Source organism: Nelumbo nucifera, chromosome 1 (genome assembly GCF_055504915.1).
Source record: "Nelumbo nucifera cultivar China Antique chromosome 1, China Antique-T2T, whole genome shotgun sequence".
Taxonomy (NCBI): domain Eukaryota; kingdom Viridiplantae; phylum Streptophyta; class Magnoliopsida; order Proteales; family Nelumbonaceae; genus Nelumbo; species Nelumbo nucifera.
The window spans coordinates 102274473-102300052 of record NC_142649.1 but is presented as its reverse complement, the minus strand read 5'-3'; the positions used below and the strand labels follow the sequence as shown (position 1 = coordinate 102300052).

Here is a 25580-nt window from a genome sequence, read left to right as displayed (position 1 = left end):
CGCGCTATCGACGCCTTTGGTAGCGAGCTACTGGGGATGGTTAGCGAGCTCTTCCTCGTAGGTCGCCTTCGGTCCTCTCAGCTCAGTTGGCTCCTAGAACAGGTTGCTGCCAACTCGGCCTTGCCGAGGTGGAACTGCAGGGGGTGGTTAGCGAGCTCTCCTTAATAGGTCGCCTTAAGTCCCTATAGCTCGACCGACTCCTAGGATAGCTCACCGTAATCCTACGGATCAGCTAATTCGGTTTTACCAAGGTAGAAGTCACATGTCGTACGATTGGAAGGACCAAATTAGCCCTCGTCACGTATCGGAACTTTGTCTTTTCTTTCCTTTGTTCTACACTCGAATCTGATCCAGTAATCCAGGTAAAGCTACCCCGGAATCCTTTCTCAATATTTAATTCCCCTTTTCCCACACCAATCTTCTCACTCTGACATCCCGTTTTGTCCTGCTCTAGTATGAGAACTTTCTCACTTCAACTTCTTTGGTAATCTGCTCTTGTCCCATCAATTCTTTCTGCTTTTTTCCTGCCTCTAATATTTCTCGATTTATTTGAGTCTGCCCATCCTGCCCAACTAAAATATTTCCAGCTGCAAACTCAACAAGAGTGATGAGTGATGACCCTTTTCTATCACCACCCGAAAAAATTTGCTGACTTGGTCGACTTTCCACCTTCCATACTTGTGAAATAGAGTCACAAATACTGGGATTTCTGCTAAGCGATTTGACCAGTGAGAAAACCACTTCGAAGTTTGCACCTAGGGGTAGACTCGACCTCACCAGAGTTGCCGGAAAACCGCCATCTTCAACAAATAGCCGCCGTCGAACTGAACTTTGTTCTCCACTTGCTGTTATAATCTCATTACCTTCTACAATTTCGTTATTTTCTAAAACATTCCTTGATGCTGACTCTACCTCTTTTCCCGTCGCCTGAGTTTGTTGAATCTTTTCATCCCCGCTTTGAATCCAAGCTTCTCTGAAATTAGCCGCTATTTCCTCCGTGCCAAGAAACTTTTCATCCGGCTTTCCATTGTCAGCTCTCAACCAAGGCCCAAATCCTTTAACATCAGCTCCGATTGAGAACTTCTGCGTTTCTAGAAGGTCTGCAACTTGGGGCCGACTAAATCTGCACCCCGAAAAGCTTCACAGTTTTGTTGAGAATGTCCCAACCTTCCACACTCCACACAAAAAATAAGCAACGTTTCGTATTTTATTGAGTACCATTTGTCTTTACCATTTTCTAGCTTTCAATGCACAAGCACAACACATACCAAAGGTTTGCAAACATCTACCACCACCCTCACTGTGAGATACAGACCCACTAGCAAAGCATTCACAACATCCTCTATCACTTCCCCAATTTGCTTTCCAAGATTTTTCGTCATACATTCTACTGGCAAGTCAAGAATCTTGACCCAGAATCTGATTTTATGCATGAACATGGTTTGTAAATCCATATCTAGCTCCCATTCCTTTGGAAGCAAATGATACTCCTTGAGCCATGTGGCAAAAGTGATTTCAGTGTTTCATTCATTTGATTATGTACAGATTGTAACATGCCCCCTCAAGTTGGAGTATGTCTACAGATAATGCGCAACTTGAATAAAACTCATTTTCCTAGAGTAGAGTTGAGTGAAGATGTTGGCCGGCTGATTCTTTTTCTACAACCTGAACCACAAAATGCCATTACTCATAATTTTTACATTATATCATCTCTCCAAATGTATCAGATTTTTTGCTCTACTCCCTTCATGTCAAGCTTTTTGTCCGATAAAATCTTCCCCAACACACTATTTTTACATTTTGCCTTTGTCATATCTTTCTCCCAAAACTGTTGTCCTCCTTGAGCCATCTCTTTGGTTGCAATTTCTGCGTCCTATTCCTCCAAGCTCGATGACATTTCTGCACTTCGTTTCTGTTCTCTTGCACTCCTAAAAGAGCACTACAGAGCACTTCGCTCCTTTTAGAGCACTTAGGTTCAGACCATCGTGGAAGACATCAGCCAAAAGGCTGAGCCCATATGCCTTGCCTGGATAGATCTTTTGAAATATTGCTTTGGTTTTGGTTAGGTTTTACGTATTGGACATCTAACCCAAATCCAACCTCACACTTGCTTTAGTTTCAAGGTAAATTAGTGTATTTTAATAGCAACATATGGTATAAATTTATTACTTACAAAAGGCAATTGTCCAAATATTGTAAGAGACAATAGAGGTTTGGTGGTGGCTATGTGTTTTTGTAGTGCAGGCGTGCAATAATCTCTTCTTCCATCTTGGTAGAAGCAAGGTTCAAAGTATCGATATGTATTGGTCGATACGTATCGTGCCGATGACTTCTTGATATGCCCCTTTAGGGGTTGTATCGGGTTAGACACTGGTTTTGAGGGTAGTTAGGCCTTAAATCGATTCTTCTAAACCGGTTTCGAAAAAAATAAATAAAATCTAAAAAAGTATCAATACATTCCGATATGTCCTATCGGCATATCGGACTCGAATAGACTTGCTTGACTGTATTTTTATTCTTTTTTCCTTTGTTATAATTATAAACTTTTACAAAAAAACAGTCCAAATAATGAGTTATTCAAAATCTAAATGTCTATTCATCTTTTTAGTTTGTATCCTTTTATCTTTATTTGCATGTCATATGTGCATAAAAATGACCTTTAAGACTAATTAGTGTAAGAGCATGTGTATAATTTAATATTAATCATATCATATGGTATTTGGTTTTAATTTTTATTATTTACATACAGCGCAAAGCAAATGTCCACTTTATATAATAATAGATATTAAAAACTAATTAATCACAATTAACTAATCGTAAGAGGGTGTTCAATGACTATGGTTTGTTTCACTTGGTTCTAGAATGCACCATAGCGAGTGACGTTCTTTTACATTGGGGCATGTTGTGGGCTGAGCTACGATGTGTTCTATAATTGAATATATTGCAATATTTTCACCACACTAAATTCTTGTGTTCCATAACCCACCACACCTTCAAACAATGATTTTGAACATTTTAGTAAAAATTTATGTATTGGAACACCAATATATGATCATAATACAAAACACTTGTGTAGTGTGGTTAAAATTGACCATGGTGGGGCCCGGTGGCCTAGAATATACCATGCCTTTTTGGCACCCCCTAAATTAAAAGAAGTAAAATCTTATTTTTTAAATAAAATATATTAAAAATTTTACGAACCTTCCAAGCCTGATCCAAAACAATGCTAACTACATCACAATATTTGACATTATTATTATTATTATTTTTTTTTTTGAAAATTCGTAAGGCCAAGAAATGTGAATTTGTGATGTTGCTAGCGTTGTTGATGGTTTATGAGGTTAGGCTAGAGTTGACCACACCCGACCTAATCCGGTTTGATTTACACTCTAACGGGTAATGGATTAATAAACAAGGTTTAAAGCTCTTAATATAGGGCAATGGATATGGGTTATGTAACAACCGGTTAAAATTGGCACAATACACGATGATGTTGGGCTGTATCGCACTATATTAATGGATACAGTTTGATACACGTTGATACAAAAGCGTATTGGTGATTAGTTTGGCAAAATTGTATTATATGTAAAAAATAAAAAAATATATTTATTATTTTAAAAGGTGGATTACTAAATCAATAAATTTTTTCAAATTTTGATAAAAAGTAAATATTATAATTATAAAAATTGAAACAAATGACAATTATTGTATGATGTATATGTGTCCTAGAGTCACATTATTGTTAACCTATTAAAGTTGCATTTCTCATGTGTTTAGACATTATTCGTAAGGTTGCATTTGGAAGTGATGTAATTCGGTTTTGTAGGCAATTGGAAGGAGCGTGTAATTATGATCAACGTAAAACTTCATTTTGGTTCAGTTTTATATGTATTTGGATGGAGTGGAGTTTTATGTTGATAATCGATGTAAAACCTCATCAAGCACGGGGGCGGATCTACGGGGACCAGGGGAGTCATGGCCCCCCTTATGGTCTAGAAATATGCACACTGAATACATTTTTCTATGCAAGTTTCCTCCCTTCCCTTACTTCTCACCCAATGGTTGGCCCCCTTATGGCCCATCCATAAGCTTTGGCTCCTCTCATAAAAAATTCCTAATTCTGCCCCTCATCAAGTAGAAAGATTTTTTATCGATGTAAAACTTTATGCTCTTCCACCCATTGTGTTTTTCAAAGAGCAAGGGTTTACTTTCACGGTTATGTGTTACATTGATAACATTTTACACCGATTTCAAATACATACAGCCTATAATTCAACTTTAAATTTAAATTTAATGTTATTAATATATTTATATGATTTGTATATATTTTGTTAAATACGAATTATCTGCACTTTAACCAATAATAACGCCCCACGTCAGTTGTGCACGCAAAATAACGCGCCATTCATGACTGACGTGAGGCGTTTTTATTGGTTAAATCGTTCCCAACGCAGCCATCATGTGCAGCTAACCCTCGTTAAGTTTTGTTATTACATTTATCCCCGATATTTTCTCTAAAATTCCAATGGATTGACCTCACTATGTCGTGTATCTGAATTCTGAAATACCATCGGAGGAGTAACGGAGCAAGTAATGGCTTTGCTGGGGGACGACGGACGGGGCTACGAGCTTGCGAGAAAGCTGGAAGGATGCGGCGTCTGGCGATCGTGGCTCGGCGAGTCGAATTACTCGAACTTCGCTCCTTTCCTCTCTTCCCCATCGGCATGGGAGGCCTTCATGAGGACCGACGATTCCAAAACTAGGGCTCAGATCCAACTCCAGCTCAGAGCCCGAGCTCTCCTTTTCGACAAGGCCAGCATCTCTCTCTTCCTCCGCTCTCACTCCTCTTCATCGTCGTCTTCGTTAACATCTTCTTTTTCTTCTTCCTCTTCCTCGGTCGCAGCTTCTGCTCCTTCGAGGGTTAATCCTACCTGTAAAGTCTCTGTAGTCTCCTTCCATTGACTTTTCTTTTCTTCTTTACTCTTCATTTCATTTTGGTTGACGCAATTCTTTCAGATTTGCAGTTACATTCGGATGACGTGTACTTCTCCTTAGAAGATGATTCACAAGACCCCGGGGTCCAGCAACAGGAAGGCTCTGCTCCAATTAATTCCATACATTCTAAGGTTTGAGTTAATAGCTACATTAAGCTATTTCACGATTGGAAGTTTTTTTCCTGGTTAAGTTATGTTCTGTGCACGATGCCCAAGTTGAGTCTCTAACATCAGCTTTGGAGTTTCATCATAGGATAACGGTTCTAATTCTCTAGGGTTACTTAAATATTCTAGAAACAAGTAATAAGGGGAATTCTTGTATTGCGTTTATTTTATCCGTACAATCATCCGTTAGAGATACAAAGAGTTGTCCTTTTAGGAGAAAGAAAAACCAGTGGAAGTTAGCAAATAGAAGATAGAAAATGCTTTTGGCTTGTTTTCTTTCACATTCCATGAGAATGAAAGTGCCCATCTTGCTGTTTGTTTAGATTGGGCAAGAGTATTACCGATGTGGTTGACCTCCTAGTAAGTGCTCTTGCTGCTGCAGCCTTTAGTATTTGCTAATACTGCTATTACCATTATCATTTTTTTTTGATAAGTACTATTACCATTATAATTTATTATGTTTGCTTTTTCATCAATATCACAGTAGTCATCGATCATTGTCATCCCAATTCCTAATGTGAAAAAAATCATCTTAACCCTAACCTCTTCAATAGTACAACTTACGTTTTTCTCCTTCTGTAAGAATTTCATTTTTTTGCATGTAAAGTGCAGAAAATTTTCTTGCTCAAGTTTTAGGAGAATAACGAATTAGTCATGATTACCTACCTACTTGGTCCTCAGTTGCAGACTTGCATCAATCCCAATTATTTTTTCAGTGCCATTTTGAAGACAACTTGCCCTAGTCAAACTCTTTATTAGAATGGTGGCTTTGAAGAGGATTAACATCCTTCTTCCAAAAAAGAAAGGAGAACATGGTGATACAGAAAGATGATGAAGCATTTGTTATGGTCTTAATGGTCAAACAGCTTGGCTTGATGTGTTCTGACAGTCCTAGGACTTTTGACATTCTGATGAAGTATGTAACAATTGGTATTGGAGCCTACCCCACATGTTCCAATAGTTCACATTGATTTATATTTTTTAGATATGCAGATTAAAAATATACCAACTTTGCAGACATTAGGAACTTCCAAAGGAATGAAGAAGGGAATTCAAGTTCCCCCCTCAACAAGGGAATAATAATAATAATAATAAGATTTAAGTCTACTGCCATGTGAGAGTCAAACTTTGTATCACCAAAATGTAGCCATGCCTTGGCTTCCTTGTGTGTGTACTCCATAAAGCTAAGTTTTGATGCTTACTCATGGAAATTTTGGTTTATTGTGGAAGCGTGTCTGGAATTGTCTATCAGGGAAACTAAAATGAGCTGGTCCTACCGATAAATATAAGATAGTTTATAAGAGAAAAGAAACAAAAGAGAAAGGCTCAAAGAAGAAGGTTTCTGAGAGGTGGAGAGTTGAGTTCCTATGCTTCATAGGAGAAGTAGTTGTCGACTTTTGTGGAGGAAGGATTGGAGATAAGGTTAGGGCCAGGGGAAAAGGAGGAGAATTGGCGAGATAGTGGGAATAGCTTTGTTGAGTCTCAGCTGGGTAGAAAGGAGGAGAAGGGGGAAAATGGAGATTGAGAGTTTGGATAACAGGAATGTTAGGGTTGGCAAGAGCTTGGGGCTGTTATTTTTTGGGGCAGTGAGGAGTTTTCTAGAAGGGCTTTCGAAGCTTTTGAAAGGAGTAAGAGGGAAGAGAGAATGAAGAAGAGGTGTGGAATGAGGAAGGTGACGGGCAAGAAGTATTTGAAGGAGATGCTTAGTTGCTCTTGAGTTGGGGTGGTTTGTTATGTGTTCTCTCTGCGATCATTGCTGTTGGTGTTTTTAGTTGTCTTATGTAGCTGGTTTGGGTGCTATCTTAACACCTCGGTGATGCTTGTAATCAGTTTTTTATTTTCAATGAAATTTTCTTTTTTACTATTTCGAAAACAAGGGCATGAAGCTATAACACAGCGACAATGTGTTCCCCACACTCCCTCCCATGCATATAACCTTCCTCAAGCAAGTCCAGCCAATTCATACCCAATATTCTCCACTCTCCCTCCCATGCTAATTTTATTTCTTTTTCTTGGGTGATATAGGATAGGTGGGAATTGTACCATTTTTTGTTTCTAGGAATAAGGATTAGGAGGCTCTTTCAATACTAAAACAGAACTTAGAGAGGCCTATACTATATAATGGTGATACTAGAGAGAGGGAGGGAGAGAGATATGTACCACTTTGGTACAGATAAGTAAATAGCAAACAGCTTCAATTCATTTCATTTATCGCCTACCAAGCAAACACAATTGACTTGGACATTTTTTCATGAGCAAGAAATCTCAGTCTTGACACCTAAATACTTGCTTGTTGCCTACTTAATGTCTGGACTCAACTAACTATATCAAGACAACAAATAAATACATTCTAATTAAAGATTACAATAATAAGTTAATTACTAACTTGAAGTATTGAACTTTAACCAAACTATGTCACTGAAAACAAATAACATGAAAAAGCCTTGTTGTTCTAATTTGAGACATTTAGTATCTCCCATAAACTAAGTTTCTCCCAACTATTGTACTTTTCTCCTTACAGATTTTTGTTTGCTTTTGGCCCCTTCATCATTGAGTATTGTTATTCCTTTTTCTTAACTGTTTCTCTTGTTTTCATTTAATAAAGTTCTCCTATTACCAATAAAAAACATATTAAATTGATTACTACAAGAAAATAATCAACAAATCTTGGCCAAGTGTTCCTAGCCATATCTCACTGATCAATAAAGTATTGTTCATAATTCACAAGGTATGCCCTATGCATAGTAACTTAATAAGAATTAAGAAAGTAATGTATTAAAATATTAAAGTTTTTCTCTAGAACCTGATTTTTGAATCAGACACTCAGAGCACTGATTAGCATAGGTGCACTGCCATCTAGTGTTTACCTATCATTTTCCTTTTATTTATGCAATTTTGCTGCAAATTCAAATTTGTCAGATAATATTAAGTTATTAAACTTTATTTTTGCATCAAGACATGGCGATACTGAAGTTGATAATATTTCTCAGGGAGCTAGGCATGATGACTTGCCAGAATCATGGTATAAGCAATTTGCTGAGAAGTTCAGAGCCAGCAGGCAACTTAGACTATCATTTGGAGATCGAAAGTTACCACTTGGTGAACGGGAAGCACATAAGCGAACACCTGAGGAGATGTCTACTTATCTTATGCTTATTGAGAAGCATAAGAGAAGGAGACAAGCATTTAAGGAGGATCGACACATGGGTTTTGGAAATTCCATTTGGGAGAATGGGTCAAACATGCGCCTTTCTGTCTCAGATGGAAATGACTCAGTTGATGATGAAACATCTTTACTTCCTGAAGTTTTGTTCCCATCAAATTGTGTACCTGATAGTGCACTCCCTCCTGCAACTAGGGTGGAGGATAACCAGAAAGTGGAGTTTTATGGGGTTCTTGATAGCTTACCTCATGTTATGACTCGGAGTCCTGCAATGATTGAAAGGTTTGGCATAAGGCCAGAGTACCTCAAAATGGGACTTGGGAGAAGTAAATACAGGGGAAAGAATGGCCTTGATGAGAACAAGAAACCTCTGGGTCAGGATCAAGTATCTCGGATGTGTCAAAGGGTGATTGCTCGCATGCTGGAAAATGTGGGGTTTGAAGGTGTAACAGAAGTTCCAATGGAAGTCTTATCGCAATGCCTCAGCTGTCATATCTCTAAACTTGGACGCATCTTGAAAGTCCTCACTGATAATTACAGGAAGCAGTGTTCAGCCATGGAAATTCTCAAAATGTTCCTTCAAACAGTTGGATATAAGTGAGTAGACATTTTGCATTTGAAGAATGTTTTAGTGACTTGCTGGCTTTATTTGGATTTCAAAGAATGTCATATAGGAAAAATTAAATAACAGGAAATGGTTAAGGAATCTAAGCAATATATATCACAATTTGTTTTCCAATTCAAATGGCTATTTTTGTTTCTCTTCAACAAGGAACTTGGAATACAGAGTTTACTACTTGAATTGTTTATTCATTTACTTCTTTACATAAGTGCATAGAATAAGTCTAAATGGGGTGGTGACAGTGTATTCTCTTAATCTGTCTAATGAAAGTTACTGTTTCTGATAAAAAAAAATAGAACAAGTCTAAATGAAACAATCTATAGAAAAAAAAAAGTATAAATGAAACAAGAATCATCCACATGGAATATGGTTTTGGGTCCACCTGATCTCCTCTCCACCTCCACTTCATGGACAATTTCAGCCTAAAAGCCAACCTGGCCATTTCTGTTTCATGTATGCTAATTAAAAACTTAAAGAGTCCTTTTGATTGGTTTTAATGGTCATATCACTTGGTGACTTGATGAAAGAATCATTGTATGATAGGGTATAGGCCTACAGGGCAAGTATTGGGCACATGGCCTGCTCAGAGGCTCTTGTATTTTATGGGCACCCTGGGTTGGCTAGATCATCCCTGCACATGGCATAAATAGCAAGGTTGTATTCAGAACTTCACTCATTATATCAAGCTAGTGATGAAGAGGGTAGTGGACACCAGCTACCTAGGGTATCAAAGAGGGAATAGCTTCAGTCAGGTGGTTGGATCACCAAACAAGGTGAAACTAGAAAAAAGGGATTTCAGAGGGAGTTGCATTTCTTAATTGATTTTTAGTAGGACATTTGGCCTATGACTCCTTGGATAGAGAGATTGAGGAATGGGCTTTGTAGGGTGGGAAGGTCTGACTAACCTGGAGATCAAGATATTTGAGGGTGACCTTTCCTCTTTGTGTTCTCATCAGAGCAGGGAGGTATATTCATGCTCAAGCATGGGAAAGAATCATTCTGTGGTTCGAATTCATAGTTGGGTAAATGGAGTCCTTTATTGGGGCTATTCATCAACCTTCTTCTAACACAAGATGGTGGCAACGACATCTCTTGAAATTTGATTGAATCTCTGCAGTTGATGGTATGGTGCAGGTGACTTCAGTTCATCCCAACACCTTGGGGCTATTTGTGAATGGAAAACTTCACATCCACAACTGTAAGGTTGTAGGCCATGGCATTCTGGAGTTGAAGTAGTCTTATTGTGCCACTTGGGTCCCAGGGGGTGATTCACTGTAGGCAGGTCTCAGTTTGAGTCTCAAAGAACTGTGTGATGAAAATGATGAAAATGCCCACATAGAATAAAAAAGCAGAAGGTTGAGAATGGAGATGTGACAGGCAAGGTGGGACCCACTGCTATCATGGCAACTACTGAGATGAATGGTGCAGGGATAAGATGTATGGGTGCTAATTATCAAAAAAAAAAAAAAAAAAAGATGCGGGGGTGATGTTGGAAGAATTGGTTCAAATTAAAACTTGAATTAACAACCCAAATTATTTATGAAGATTGCTGGACATGTAATGTGATCAACTGCAGACATGCCCAAAATTGGACTTGTGAGCTGGTGCTATATGGTAGTATGGTTGACCATCATGTGTCTGGTTCCATTGGGGTGAGATGGGATATTCTTAACATGGTTGGACAGGATTAACTTATTTATGTAATGTGATTCCACTCCCAGTTGAGCTAGTTTGACTATGGCAATTTATGAAGTGGTTAATAGTTGCTTTGGAGTCTTAAGGTGATGAATTAGGAGATGATGCATGACAAGGAGATGGGGGCTAGTCTCATAGTCTGCAGGATTGAAACAGGGACATGCCTTACAGTACATGCTTTTACTGTTTGAGAAAATAAAAAGGGGAGTGGAGGATGGGAGCAGTAAGTTAGGATTGTTAAGTGCAAAGGTAAGTGGAGTAGTTGCCTTTTGGCAGATAATCTTGAGAGTCTGAGCACTAATTTTCTGTCTTTAAGTAGACTGAAAAAGGAAGTACATGGCCCTCATTCAGTTGGAGGGAGATAAGGAAGGTTGGAAGACATCTGAAGACAAGAGGATGAGCAGCAGCCAGAGTGGGGGCTTAAGTTGGGTGACAGGGATTCAGAGGAGGTCCTGGTTACTGATTAATCAATTGTACAATAGGGAGCTAAAGCAGCAAATTCTTTGGTCTTTTCTGTTTGAGGGAGATGAATTTGGTCAGGCTACCTTTAGTGTGCTAGAGGAAGAGAGTAGAAGGGCCCTTTGTATGTGTACCCCCAAAAGATAAAATATTATAATAAAGGGCATCATATTTCCATTCTCCCTCCTCCCTTTTTTAATTCATCAATCCTTGAATGATATATATGGTAACCATAAAGTGGCCAATTGAACCAAAAAAGAACTGCCAAAAGAATCACGACTTCTGATGACACTCCAGCAACTTAGCATAGACTCACAGAGAAGTCATTTTTTTCTTCCTTTCCTTGCACAAAAGGGTGACAGACTTGTCTGTTGAAAATGGTGAACCCTCTAATAGAGAAGGGGTTTGTGTGTTTTTTAGCTGGTGTCTTTAATCATTACTTGGGTCTTGGAATGAAAGCTTGATTACAGCAATGGATGTGTTGACAAGAGAAGTGAATTGGGTGGAAATTCAGATTGACTCTGATGGAAGGCTTGACAAGAGGATGAAGTCTCTCAATGCAAGCTTGATTGGAAGGTTCGATGGAATGGATATGGAGGAGAAGGAAGTGATCGCTTAGGCCTATCCTGAATGGGGTAAGGATAGAGTTTTGGGTGTCAGAAGGCTGAATGAGAAACTGTTCTTGTTTATGTTTCATGGCAGGAAGGAGGCAGAGTGGGTTCTGGAGTCTGAATCTAAGTTGAATAGGGGCTGTAGTTTACGATTAAGCTGGTGGCTTCCACTTTCCAGTGGCAGGTCTCCTACAAGAAGGCAAAAGGAGGAAGGCGATGTGGATTGGTGTTCTGGGTATCCCCTGCATGCATGGAATGATGTATCCTTCAAAGTGATTAGGGGATGCCTGTGGTAAATTTTTGATTGTTGATGAAGGGAACAACAACTGGGAGAAGATCGACTTTGCGGGAATTTTGGTGGAGGTCGATGAGGTCTCTGCCATTCCAGAGTGTTTAGTTCTGGCTCTTGCAGGTGAGAAATACGACCTGAGAATTTTTGTCAAGGGAGAGGATAATACCTTTTTCAGAATGTGTGCCGAAAGCATAGTTTTCAAGGTGCAAGGTGAACCTAGGCGACAAGGGAGCGCCTAGTCGCCTAGGCGTCACTTAGTGTCTAAACAAAGATATAAAAACAAAGGGCTGATCCCCTGTTTCTATTGTAGGAAAAGCAGTAAAAAGACAAAAGCGTACTGGTGGAACCCCTGTTTTTGTTCCAGAAGAAAAAAATGGGTCGGAGCCCATGCTTTTGTACCAGAAAAAGGAAGAAGAAGGAGCTTCGTCTCTGTTTTTTGTTCTCGAAGAAGAAGAAAAAGAAGGGGCTTTGCCTCTGTTTGTGTTCTTGAAGAAGAAAAACAACAAGGGGCGGAGCCCTTGTTTTTGTTCAAGAAGAAGAAAGATAAGAAGGGGTGGAGCCCTTGTTCAAGTACCCCTACTGTTTACATATTGTCTTAAAGTACCCTACTGTTTCTGACAATTGTCTAAAACCTCCCTTGCCGTTAATTTTGTCACATTCTGTTCACATGTGACATCATGTGATTGATAATTTTTTAATTCCTAAAAATACCCTTCCAAAACTGTTCATTGTCCTCAACCTTGAGACGAAGAACAGAGCGACGATGATAAGAACCCCTACTCCTTTGGATTTGGGCAATGAGCACTTGGCTTTGTCGGAATTTGAAACCCCTCTTCTCTTCTGATTCTTATGTTTCTCTCTTTGGTTTCTTATCAGTTAGGAATTATCATACCTGGTTTGGGGAGGCAAACGATATCAGACGAGTTTCCTTGATAGAGGTTTCAGCAGAGTTCTCCTGACTGTCCCGACTGTTCCGACTCTCGGTTTCCTCTACCTCACCATTTACAATTGATTCTTCAAGCTCCATATGTATTCAGAAAATAGACTCTCAAAACTCTCCTCTTTATTAAAAGATCCCCGTTAGTTCTAATCTCTGTGTTTCAAAAGTCTTAAAATTTCCGTAATCCAATATCAGAGTACTATTTTTTTATCAGTAACAGTGGAATTTTATTAATGATAAAAATCAGGATTACAAAAGGATGGAGCTCAAAAGTCTTAACTCCAGCTACCCAAGAAACTTTCTGACCATGTAGTGATTACAAAAATAATGTGTCTCTATTTACCCCTTGCTTGGCTAGACCGTCAGCCAATGCATTTGCACTTCTCTTTATCCATGCACATTGAATTTCCATGTCCTTGGTTAACCACTTATACTTCCTCTTTTCATTGCTGTATTTCCCCATCATAGCACTGTCCTCTTTTAGCCATTTCACCACCGTTTCAGAATCACCTTCTATAACCACCTTTTTGATATTCATTTCCTTGACCTTTTGTATCCCTTCAATAGCTCCTAAAATCTCAGCCCTCGAAGAGTCTTCCACCCCAATCAGCCCAGAGTACAAGGCTAACAAGTTCCCTGTTTCATCCCTTATTACACCCCCAATTCCGGAAGGCCCTGGGTTGCCTATGCTGCTGCCATCAAAGTTCAGTTTAGTGAACCCAAGGGGTGGAGTCCAGCAAGCTTTTAATATCTTTCTACATAAGCCTGAATCTGCAATCTCCTTCCAATTCCTTAACAGCTCATCAACTGAGAACACTTTGAACAGCTCCAATGTTCTCAACCATTGTACCATCCTAATGTGGATGATCTCCATGATTTCTTCCACACTTCTCTCTTTATTTGAGAAGATCCTTGAGTTCCTCTCCTCCCACACTGTCCAACAGACTGCAGCTCTACCACACCTCCACATGATTATAGCCCTTTTAGTTGGGCAATTAGGCATGGAAGAAAACAAGCTTGGAACATTCAAAGGGGGAGTCCACCTGCATCCAAACAGAGAAGTAAACCATACCCAAATAGCTTTAACAAACTGACAAGACATTAGTAAATGATATCCAGACTCACCATCAGACTTACAGAGAACACACCAGTGAGGAGACAAGCAACTGTTGGGTCTTTTCCTTTGGAGTAGATCCCCTGTATTAACTCTTCCCAGGAAGGCTTCCCAACAAAAACTCCCAACCTTAGGAGGTATAGGTCGACACCACACTTAAGAGCCAACAGGATGAGAGGGTAACAGTGCTTTGAAAAAGGAGGCACAAGTGTAGCAACCCGAGGAAATGAGTGTCCAGATTCTGCTATCTGCTTTAGACGGCTCAATGAATACCCCTTCAAGGATAGATAGTAAGGCTATAGTACAAGCAAACTCTGTGTCCCTAACACCTCTTCTCAAACTTAAATTCCAACCAAACCCAGAAGGTGAATTGGAAGGAACAAGAAAGGATGAAATTGGTTCATTCTTAAGGGAAGACATAGCAAAAAGGCCTAGGAATTGATCTTTCAAAGGGGGATCCCCAACCCAAACATGTTCCTAGAATTTGATAAGGTTACCAGAATGCAAGTCATACTTGATCCATGGAGAGAATAAAGGCAAGATGGCTTGAATAGCTCTCCAAGGGGAAGCTCTTGTAGCCCGTGCTAGAATTCCTGAATCCCATCCATTATTTGCCAGTCCATGTATACTTCCCACCACCTTAACCCACAACCTTTTTTTCTCCAATGAGAATCTCGACAACCATTTCCCTAGTAATGCAAGATTCCTAGTCCTAATATTACCAATACCCAACCCTCCCTCCTTTTTACCTCTACAGACCACCTCCCACTTGACCCTATGGTCCCTCTTCTCCTCCCCCGACTCCCATAGAAAACCCCCCTCATTAGCTTTTCCAACCTATTATCCACTTTCACCGGTATCCTGAAAACTAACAAAAAATATACAAGAAGGTTAGCCAACATAGACCTAATTAAGGCGATTCTCCCTCCAAGAGACAAATAATTTCTTTTCCAGTTGGCAAGTCTCTTTTCAAATCTCTCCACAATAGGGGCCCAGAAATCATCTCTCTGAGGATTATCCCCCAAAGGTAAGCCCAAGTAGTTTAATGGCCAATTAGACACTACACATCCCAAAATATCTGCATACTCCCCAATCTTCTTTTCCCCCATATTGACTCCAACTATACAACTTTTTTCAAAGTTCACCCTAAGATTTGACATTTGTTCAAAGAGATGTATAGAGAGTTTCAAATTTTTAATCCAATTGATATCCCCTCCCTCACAAAATAGAATCGTATCATTTGCAAATTGTAGATGTGTAAGTGGTACATTATCCCTTCCAACTCTCCACCCTCTTATGAGCTCCCTGGAATCTGCTTTGGATATCAATCCCTCTAGCACTTCAGCTACCAATGTAAACAAGAAGGGGGATAGGGGGTCTCCTTGTCTAATCCCCCTCAAAGCTGGGAAATAGTCCACCACTGTCCCGTTCGCCAAGATAGAATAATGACAATCCCTAATGCATCCCATCACCCATTTGCACCAGATGTCTCCAAACCCAAAGTTCATCATCATCTCCAATAAGAAGGACCAATCAACCATATCATAAGCTTTTTCCAGATCTAGTTTGCATACCATACTTCTTCTCCTAGATCTCTTGTAGTCCTCTAAACTCTCACTTGCTACAAGTATCTGATCTATTATTTGTCTCCCCCTCACAAAAGCTCCTTGATTGTTCGAGATGATAGTTGGTAGCACCTTTTTTATTCTAATTGACAACACCTTAGTGATGATCTTATAGAGGCTGTTAACTAGACTGATTGGCCTGCAGTCCTTTGGATGGCTTGCCTCACTTTTCTTGGGAACTAAAGCAATGAATGTGGAATTTAACCCAGGGTTAATCACTCCTCTGGTATGGAATTCATCGAATACCAACAATATATCCTCCTTTAGAATCTCCCAACAATCCTGGTAGAAAGCCATCGTAAGACCATCTGGGCCCGGTGCCCTTGATCTATTCATTGAAAATACCGCCTCTTTTATTTCTTCCAACTCAAATTTCTTCTCCAACCAATCCTTCTCTTCTCTCTTCAGTGTTGGCCAATCCAAATCCTCCAACCATACCCTATTCTTTAGTGGCCTTCTATATATATTCCTAAAATGACCTACAAATGCTTCTGTAATTTCTCTCTGACTTGTGAATGTTTCCCCTTCAATTTCTGATCTAGTAATAAAATTTTTCCTCCTTCTGCCACAAGCCAAAGCATGAAAGAATTTAGTGTTCCTGTCCCCCTCTTCTAACCACTTGCATCTTGACTTCTGCCTCCAGCTTATTTCCTCCTGAAAAATATAATCCTCTAACTGTTCCTACAATCTCCATCTTTGTTCCTTATCCTCTTCAGTTAGGCCTTCCCTCCCTTCTCTATTGTCCAAGTCCTCAATCTGTGTGATCACATTCTATTTCCTTTCCTCCAATCTCCCAAATTCCAGTAGATTCCATTCCTTGATTCTACCTTTCAGATACTGGAGCTTCTTGTGAAACCTCATCCCATACCACTCCACTGCTGGATTGCTCTCTACCCACCACTCTTTAACCTTCTTAATGAACTCCGGGTGCTTTAACCACATGTTCTCAAATCTAAATGGAGTTGGACCCGCATTTCGCACCTCCTCCTTACAAAGTATAATAGGCCAATGGTCAGAAGTCACCCTTGGGCTCTCGATCAAATTCAATGGGAGAAATGAAAAAAGTGGCCTGAAAAAATACATTCCATCAAATCAAGGAAGATTTGGAAATCAAAAGCTCACATCTGAATCATCATAGGTCAAACAAATGAGTCTCCATCGTTCTACATTACCAAGATTTCAATCCTCAGCATTCCTCGACTCATAAACAATAAAGTTTCCACCTTTCAGAAATCAGAATTCTTTTAGCATGCCAAAGACACCCATTACAGAAAATGTATCCACATCAATCATCAGCCAAGAGAGAAATAACCCAATGGAGTGAAGCTCAACATTTGCTTCCGATCAAGAGATAGCTTGTCAGACCATATTTCCGTATGGGTTTAGAGTCTCATCATCGTTGAAGCTGTGATCAGCTTCTTCATTTTGATTTTTTTTTGTCAGTTGGGTTTTACTTTGAAAATTTAAGGAATAGTGGAGGAAAAATTCAACATTTCGTTTCTTTCCATTAGCACTTAACAGCGATGTCAATTGTCAAAAACAGTAAGGTTACTTTAAGACAATATGTAAACAATAAGGGTAGTTTAAGAAATTTGCCCTAAAAGATATTATTTAGTAAAAGAAATAAGAAGATGGTGCAGTATATCTTGCCTATATTAATATTATATGCTAAAAATATAAAAACATATGAAATATTATACAAATTTGTATAATCGGTATATAAACCACTTGGCATTTGGGCGAGGCGAGCCCTAAAAAGCGACTAGATGCAAAGGTGACACCTTGACAACAGGAATTTTGAGAAATCTGAAACAGGGCTGGAGTTTCAAGATGGTTGCTTTGTTGAAGAGTGGAAGTCGAAGAGTCGCTTAGATGAGGAAGATGATGGAGGCGAAGATGCGAGGGGCATTGCAGTAATTTTGGGTGGGATAGGGACTATAAAAGAGAGGCACACGGCTGGAGTCGGGAAGGAAAATATGAATAGGTGCATGTTGGAGGGTGGGGGTTTAAGAGCGATTTTAAGGGGATATACGAATGGCCACAGGGCTCGTTTGAGACGTCGGATGCTGAGAGTGGGGACCATTCCTTGAGATCGAGACTTAAAAGGGTTTGCAGTAGTTTTAACTACAACAAAATAAAGGTAAGAAAAGGATTTGGCACCAAGGCTTTGCAGTTCAAGACATGAAAGAGAAAGAGGGATTTCCACAGGTTTCAATCCAAGAAGCCGGAGGATTGGGTTTGAATCATTGCTAATTACGACAGTTCTGGAAGAAAAACTGTGAGCCTAAGAAACAAGGAGAGTCAAATTGATGAGAAAGAGTTTCGTTGTCTTTTGTGCGGTGAAGCTATTTTCATTCCAAGGTAGAAAGATGCTGGGAGATTGGAGGAACATGCAAAGATCAACCGGCCTTCAGGTAGGTCTATCTGTTTTGGCTCATTTGTGGTGGAAATTCTTACTGATTTGCCCCAAGTGGAGCGTTTGGTGTCGTCTAACGAGGATTCTGCTAAGGTTGAGGGAGACAGGGGAGGAAAGATGGCTGGGGGTAGAGAAAGGAGAGGAGGGAGTAAGAGGGGATGAAGGTTTTTAGAAAAGGTGCAAAGGAGGGGAAGCTAGGAGGTTGGAAACAAGCTCTAAGCTTGAAGAAGCGAGCAAAGGAGACGAGAATGGTGGGTCAGAAGTTTGATAAGAGCATTTACGCTTTGAATTCCTAGTTGGGATACTTGGGATCGACTTAGGTCGAAGAAGGAATTCAGAGATCAAGGAAAGGGATGCTTATGCTTCAGAGTCTTTGAAGGAAGTAAGAGAGCCGAGCAAGTTCTAGCTTATCCACATGTCAAAAGTTTTTTAACGTTTGAAAGATGGTTTGGTTGGTGCTGGTCCTACCAACAAGTTCAAACAAGTTTATAAGAAAAAAAGGCTCAAAAGGTAAAGCTTTGAAGATGAAAGTTGTGGAGATTAGGGGAGCCATGAACCAAGATTTACAAGGGGTTCAGCTACAACGGACGCCAGCTACTGAAGAAGGTTTGGAATTGAATATAAAGGGGAAAGGGGCAATTGAAATAGTGAAAAGGGCTTAATTGCAACTTCATCAGTCAGGGTGGGTGAGAAGGGGGGAAGGGGGGGAGTGGAGATTGATTGTTTGGTTGATAGGGATGTTAAGGTGGGCAAGAGCTTAGGGCTGTTTTTTTTTTTTGGGTGGAGTCTGGAGAGGAGTTTGCCAGAAAGGCTTTCGAAGCTTTTGAAGAAAGCTCGAAGAAGACTGCAGTTGGGGAAGGAGAAGCGTGGAACGAGGAAGGAGTTTGCCAGAAAGAACACCTGTTGCAAACACAGAAGCAGTAGACACACTCGTAGGCGAGCCTAACCACCGCGGCGGGTAGTAGCACTGAGCAACAGCACTAAAGGGGGGCCCACACGACAGCTCATCAGGGGCCCACTTACCTTGCCACTCTAGCCAACTCATCGCCAGCTTACCTTATCCCTTATCCCTTACCGTATCCCTTATCCCATCTACTTATCCCTTGTTCTTAGTAGGAATTGTGTTACAAGTAGAAATAGGAAGTTAATTACCATTAGAAGTAGGAGTTTGAGTTTCGATAAGAGATGGATTATCCTAGCCAAATACAACAAGGAAACCCTCTTGTAATCTCCTATTTAAAGGAGCTTGGAATTGGAATAAAGGATGGAATTTTCGATCAAGGAAAGAGCTTAGGAGAGTTAGGGTGATCTCTTGAACAAATCACCCCCTAGTTCGCCACAATAGGGTCAGCACGCAAAGGGAAGGGCAAGGGAAGGTTAGGAGTTTTCCCCGTGGACCGCCCCGTGACGAGATCCTACGCCCGGGCCCATAACATTTTGGTATTAGAGCCAAACGTCATGGGCGATAAGGAGCAGCTATCATCCAAGGTCCACGAACTGGAACATAGGCTAGCAGAAACCATCATGGAGGTTCGTGAAGTCAAGGAAGATGTCCGGGGGCTGTGACGTCTGCTGGAAGCATTCCTCTCCAACAAAGAAAGGAGTTCTGAGGGAATTGCCAACACAAACAATTGCCGTCCGGACTGTGCAGAGGCATCCAGCGAACAGCAGATCGCTGCCCCGACAACCGCAGTTATTCCCAAGTATAGCTGTTTGGAGTTTCTTTCATACAGCGGCAGCGGCGACCCACTAGGATGGCTGTACCGTTGTGAGCAATTCTTTCATAATCAGCGCACGGAGGAGAAGGATAAAGTCAGCCTGGCCACGTTCCATCTGACAGACGAAGCGCAGCTCTAGTTCTACCGAGTGGAACAGGAAGAGTCAAGACTTAGTTGGGATCAGTTCAAGTCATACTGCCTCCTTCGGTTCGGACCCCCATTAACGAGCAACCCCTTGGGAGAATTAACTAACCTCAAGCAGATTGGGACCATAACCGAGTATCAGCGGCAATTTTAGACCCTTCTCGCCAGAGCCTCTTCAGTACGCCCAGACCAGCAGGTGGATATGTTCACCGTGGGGCTAGCAGAACCCCTAAGGGTGGACGTGGAGATGCAACACCCTCCCAACCTGGTCACAACCATGAACCTAGAACGCGCCTTCGAACGCAAACTACAGCTCAGCCACGGAACCGTCAGTATGGGGCAGCCTCCATCAGCATGGGCATCCCCGGAACCACTCGGAGTGTCTCCATACTCAGCAGCCAGCCAGGAACGGAAGCCACAGACAAGCACCAATCCCAGATCAGCATCTAGTGTAGGGAGCAGCGTCGTTACACCCTCTATTAAGCACTTGTCCAGGGCTGAGATGGCAGAACGCAGGGCAAGGGGGCAATGTTTTAATTGCGAGGAACTCTACTCGGCAGGGCACAAGTGCAAGAGACTTTTCTGCCTCCTGGTGAAACAAGAGGAAGATGAAGAGGAACCCCCTTCATGGGAACCCGATCCAGGAGGTTAAAGCCATTCCACCTATCCAGGATTCCTTTGACGGTGTTTTCCGACACCCATCCTGAATTCGAGCTTGAGGACAAGCTCGTAATCCAAGAGGGGTGTAATGTTGCAGACACAGAAGCAGTAGACACACTCGTAAGCGAGCCTAACCACCGCGGCGGGCAGCAGCACTGAAGGGGGGCCCACACGACAGCTCATCAGGGGCCCACTTACCTTGCCACTCTAGCCAACTCACCGCCAACTTACTTTATCTTTTATCCCTTATCGTATCCCTTATCCCATCTACTTATCCCCTGTTCTTAGTAGGAGTTGTGTTACCGGTAGAAATAGGAAGTTAATTACCATTAGAAGTAGTAGTTTGAGTTTCGATAAGAGATGGATTATCCTAGTCGAATACAACAAGGAAACCCTCTTGTAATCTCCTATTTAAAGGAGCTTGGAATTGGAATAAAGGATGGAATTTTCGATCAAGGAAAGAGCTTAGGAGAGTTAGGGTGATCTCTTGAACAAATCACCCCCTAGTTCGCCACAATAGGGTCAGCACGCAAAGGGAAGGGCAAGGGAAGGCTAGGAGTTTTCCCCGTGGACCACCGCGTGACGAGATCCTACGCCCGGGCCCATAACAACACCGATCATTTTTCTTTCAATAAAATTTTTCTTTTTACCTTTCAAAAAAAGTATCATCATATTCTTGTTGTTGTTGTTGTTATTATTATTATGTTTGAATAATGGCAAATATCTTTGTCTTTGATGCAAATAGTTTGGATAAGTTTATGATGCTGATAATGGTGATGGTAACAACTATCATTGTTATCTCTTGTTTTCACAAAATTCATGCTCAATATTGAATTATTGTCTCTTGCAGCAAATTTGATCCGTTTTAAATTTTATAACCTGTTTTGGTCTCTTCTAAGGGCTGGTCATCGTGGTGGTATTGTTCTTTTGGGTTTGTGAAAGTCATTCTTAGTTTTTCCCCTTTTCATTGATACTGATTTTAGACACCTGCCAATTAAAATGGAAGTTGTTAACAATTTTTTATTAAACAGCTAATGAAGATTGTTAAATAATTTTGCCCTAGTGATATAAAGTCATGTGGTATAAAATCCCGTTAGGTTCTTGATGCTTGTCTTTTTTAATCTATTTAACTTGTTTGCTTGTTCTGCAAAATGTATATTCATATGGTTGATGTGGTTATTACATTAAAAGATTCCATTTCTGTTCTGTTTGTATTTCCAGCCTCTCAAATAAAAATGATTTGTTTGTAGGACACTGTTTAGTACAAGTATTTTGTTCGATTGTCTAACATTATTCCTGTGAACTTTCATTAGCAATCTGGGTACGTTGGTGGATCATGTGAAAGATGGTACAAGGACTTTATCACACCAAGCACAGCAGCATGCAAGGGGACTCCAGCCACAGCCAGGATTCCAGTCACAACATCAAAATTCTATGCTACAATCACAGCAAGTAATGAGCTTATGCTGAACTCTGCATTTTATCTTTTATACCCTAATAAAGGTTAAAAGGTAATAAGGTCTTAAAAGATCCAAAGAGTAGTATTCTCTCTATTTGACCTCTGCACTAAGGGCAGTGTTGCATTGACACCCCACCTTTGGAGGAGACTTGTGAGTCAACATGTGTCCTTGAGGTGATTTGTGTCTGACTTTCCAAAATACATGTTGGACTCAGCAACTGTATGAATTAGATGGTTTTACCAAAGTGACCACCACATCTACTCTCCAAGATTACAAATCTTTAAATTCTATTTTATAACACAGGTGCAACCATTTAAACTGTTCAGTAGGGTACTCTAGTATTTGTATTTATCCAATTTACAGATAACTTATAATCCATTGTTTGTTTGATCTTTTCCAATTAACATCAAAATTAGGAAAACAATGAAAAACAACTAGTGTGGCCACGTGGCAAATAATAGGTGAAGGACGCGAGTTTAATTTGTTAGTGAAAATATTTTAAGCTATGGTTATATAGTTATGTGGATCTTAAAAATAATATTAAATGTTCATAATTTTCATATGCAATCAAATATTATTTATGTGAGAGATGTCCACAAATCCTACTTTTTTGGGTTCGCCAAGTTGGACTCCTGAGCAGGTGTCAGATTCTGACTCCCATGTTCGAGTATGCAACACTGACCAAGAGGCTCATAGAAAAAATCGTTCCTGATAGTGTGTTACTCAGGTCTTCAAGATGAATCCCATTTATATCATCATCATTATCATCACCTAATTCTTGTCCCAATTTTATGGGGTTGGCCACGAGTCCTTTGTTACCATTCCATTCTATTCAGTGCCATATCTTGGATTTAAACTTTTAATGTGAATTTTGTCTCGGTCAAACCCACGCTGTACTTTGTATATCATCATCATCATCGAAGCCTTATCCCAATCATATGGGGTTGGCTAGATGTATTCTGTTCTGTTTAATGCCATATCCATTTGTTAAATTATGGATGCTTAAATCATTTCTTACTATGACTTGTATCTTTTCTGGTAAACTCCTAGCCCTTCTAGCCCCTTCAATTTGCAATAAATCACTTCTTATGGGTGCTATTGATTGTCTTCTATGCACATGACAAAGCCATCTTAGTCTATTTATTCTCATTTCATCACCTATTCAAGTTGTTCCTAGGTTCCTTTGATAACTTCATTTCTGATCCTATTCTTTACGGGTTTTCCACTCATTCGTCTCAGCATACACATTTCTGCCACACCCATTTTTTGGACATGTTTCTTGACTGCTCAACATTATGCTCCATATAGCATAATGCATAGCTGCCCTTTGTGTATATAGTATCATAATTGCTAACCTAATGGATTAATGACCTATTTATCTAGAAATATAACTGTTATCTTGTGTCTCCTCTTTGAACTTGCAGATTCCAAGACAGATGCATCCACAGATGCAGATGGTGCATAACCAGAATCTGGCTTTTCAACAGCAACAGCAGTGGGAGAGAATGCGAAGGCGCCAACCATCCACTCCTCGGTCTGGTACGACTATGGAGAAAGAAAGATCCATGGTGGAAGTCAAGATTGAAAGCCAAACTGAATCACCAATTGATGGTAATGCCTTCACTGGTGTAAATCATAGACATCCTCAAATGCAGTTTAGGCAGCAGCAAATGGCTGCGTTTGCAAACCTCCACAATCAATCCAGCAATCAGTTTAAACAGTTGTCATCCCTACAAATTCCTCAGCTCCAAACACAGTAAGAATCTTATATATGATTAGATTACTATGGCAGTTGTTCACTTTTTCTGGCACATGCGAGATTTCTTAAGTTTGTCCACACCTGCAGGAATATGGCAACCATAAGGGCGCCGCCAGTGAAAGTAGAGGGCTTTCAGGAATTAATGGGCGGGGATGCAGCATTAAAGCATGATTCTGAAGAACACAAACTAACGTCCCCTCCCAAGTAGGTAGCATACACAATATGTATTTCAACAGATTAATTGTTCAGATTGTGGAATATTGCTCAATCATTTTATGCTTTAACTCTTCAGAAAAAAAATGAGGATGTATAGAGAGCAGAATAGCTAGATTAGAACAATCTCTGTACCAATGAAAGAATGTTTACTTGGAATGCTGTCCAACTTAAGTAATCACTTCGTCCAACATGGGTTAGTAATTTTATAAATTTAAGGACTTTGAATGACCCACACCCTCTTTTGTTTTCATAATTGCATAGGGACGAGAGTTTGGTGGATGTGATTGGATGAGTTTGTAGATTGAGCAAAACCCAATAACCTTGGGCTTATCTTTCTACATCTCTAGAAGTTTAGGATAGTAGTTTTTTTTTTTTTTTTGAAACATAATTAAGAGTAGTAGTTAAAAAAGATATAATGAAGAGAATCGTTCGGTGGTTTACGAGTTTCCGACAATCCGACTACATTTTCTATGATGCTGAGGTAACAAGCCACACATTTTGTTGACTCAGCCTTGGTCAACTATCTTCCATAGCCCATTATCAAAGAAAATGGATATGTCCCGCAGTCTCGTGCCTCCGGTGCATCAGGAGCCATCTGAGTTTACCCCTGTCCCCTTTCTTTGAGTTCATATAGTCTTCTCCAATGGCGCCGGTGGAAGTAGGCCCACTTGAATTACTAGTTTGCTGTGTAACTTCTCCATTGAGTTCAGATGGTTTTCTTCTAAACCATCTGCAATTGTGAATGGCCACGTCATGGCAAGTCTCAAAGGTTTGATTGTAATGCTTGGCATCATTCACATTGAACAATGTCTGAGATTCAGTGGAAAGCGACCGATGACGAGTTTGGGATCCACTATGGTGTAGAGTTCATACTTTCTGGTAGGGGTGCAGGTGTATATATTTTTACTGGCCCGGTTCGATTAATCATCTATTTTTGGGTAAATTGCAAAGATCCCCCCTGTAATATGGGGTCTGTGACAAAGACCCCTGTACTTTGTTTTGCAACAAAGACCTCCATACTATGACGGTGAGACAAAGACCCTTTCCGTTAGTTTTCCGTTGAAATCCACTGTTTTAATTTCCAAACTACCCTTATAATAAATCAAGGTTCAAAGTGTTCATACATATCGTTCCGACACCCCTCCAATATATCCTTACAGTGGGTGTATCGGGGTCTGACTGGTCCAGGGATGAAGGAGACCTAAACTGGCTCCCTGAATATATAAAAAAAGGTATCGATTTGCCCAATATGCCCATACTGATGTATCGGACTTATCGATATTCAAAAAATACTGTTCATCTTCCCTTGCCTGAGATACACAAACAGCACCGCAATCTCAAGCATTTCTTGACTTGCCGCCTAGAAAACCACAGATCCAGAAGAGTTCTTCAAGCTCTCCCTCCAAGTTGCCCTTATCAAGCTCTCAAAGCTCGCTTCTTTACCCACGAAGCTTATCCCCAAGGTCAATGGCGATCCTCTTCTCGTGGCCATGCTGCGTGATTGCCAAACCCAGTTTGAAGACGCCA

General features: G+C 40.4%; 1 protein-coding gene across 2 annotated transcripts; it reads left to right on the top strand.

Moving 5' to 3' along the window:
* The first annotated feature begins 4508 nt into the window (after window positions 1-4508).
* On the top strand, window positions 4509-24279 carry LOC104611936 (transcription initiation factor TFIID subunit). Of its 2 annotated transcripts, none has more exons than XM_010279226.3 (6): window positions 4509-4812; window positions 5025-5126; window positions 8150-8919; window positions 21932-22070; window positions 23503-23834; window positions 23925-24279. In XM_010279226.3, exons 1-6 carry the CDS (start codon window positions 4594-4596, stop codon window positions 24043-24045), a joined length of 1683 nt encoding a protein of 560 aa, XP_010277528.1. In that variant the 5' UTR covers window positions 4509-4593; the 3' UTR covers window positions 24046-24279. The 2 variants fall into 2 exon arrangements, with proteins under 2 accessions (XP_010277528.1, XP_010277527.1); XM_010279225.3 differs by having other exon boundaries at window positions 4509-4933; window positions 5017-5126.
* Window positions 24280-25580: the final 1301 nt, after the last annotated feature.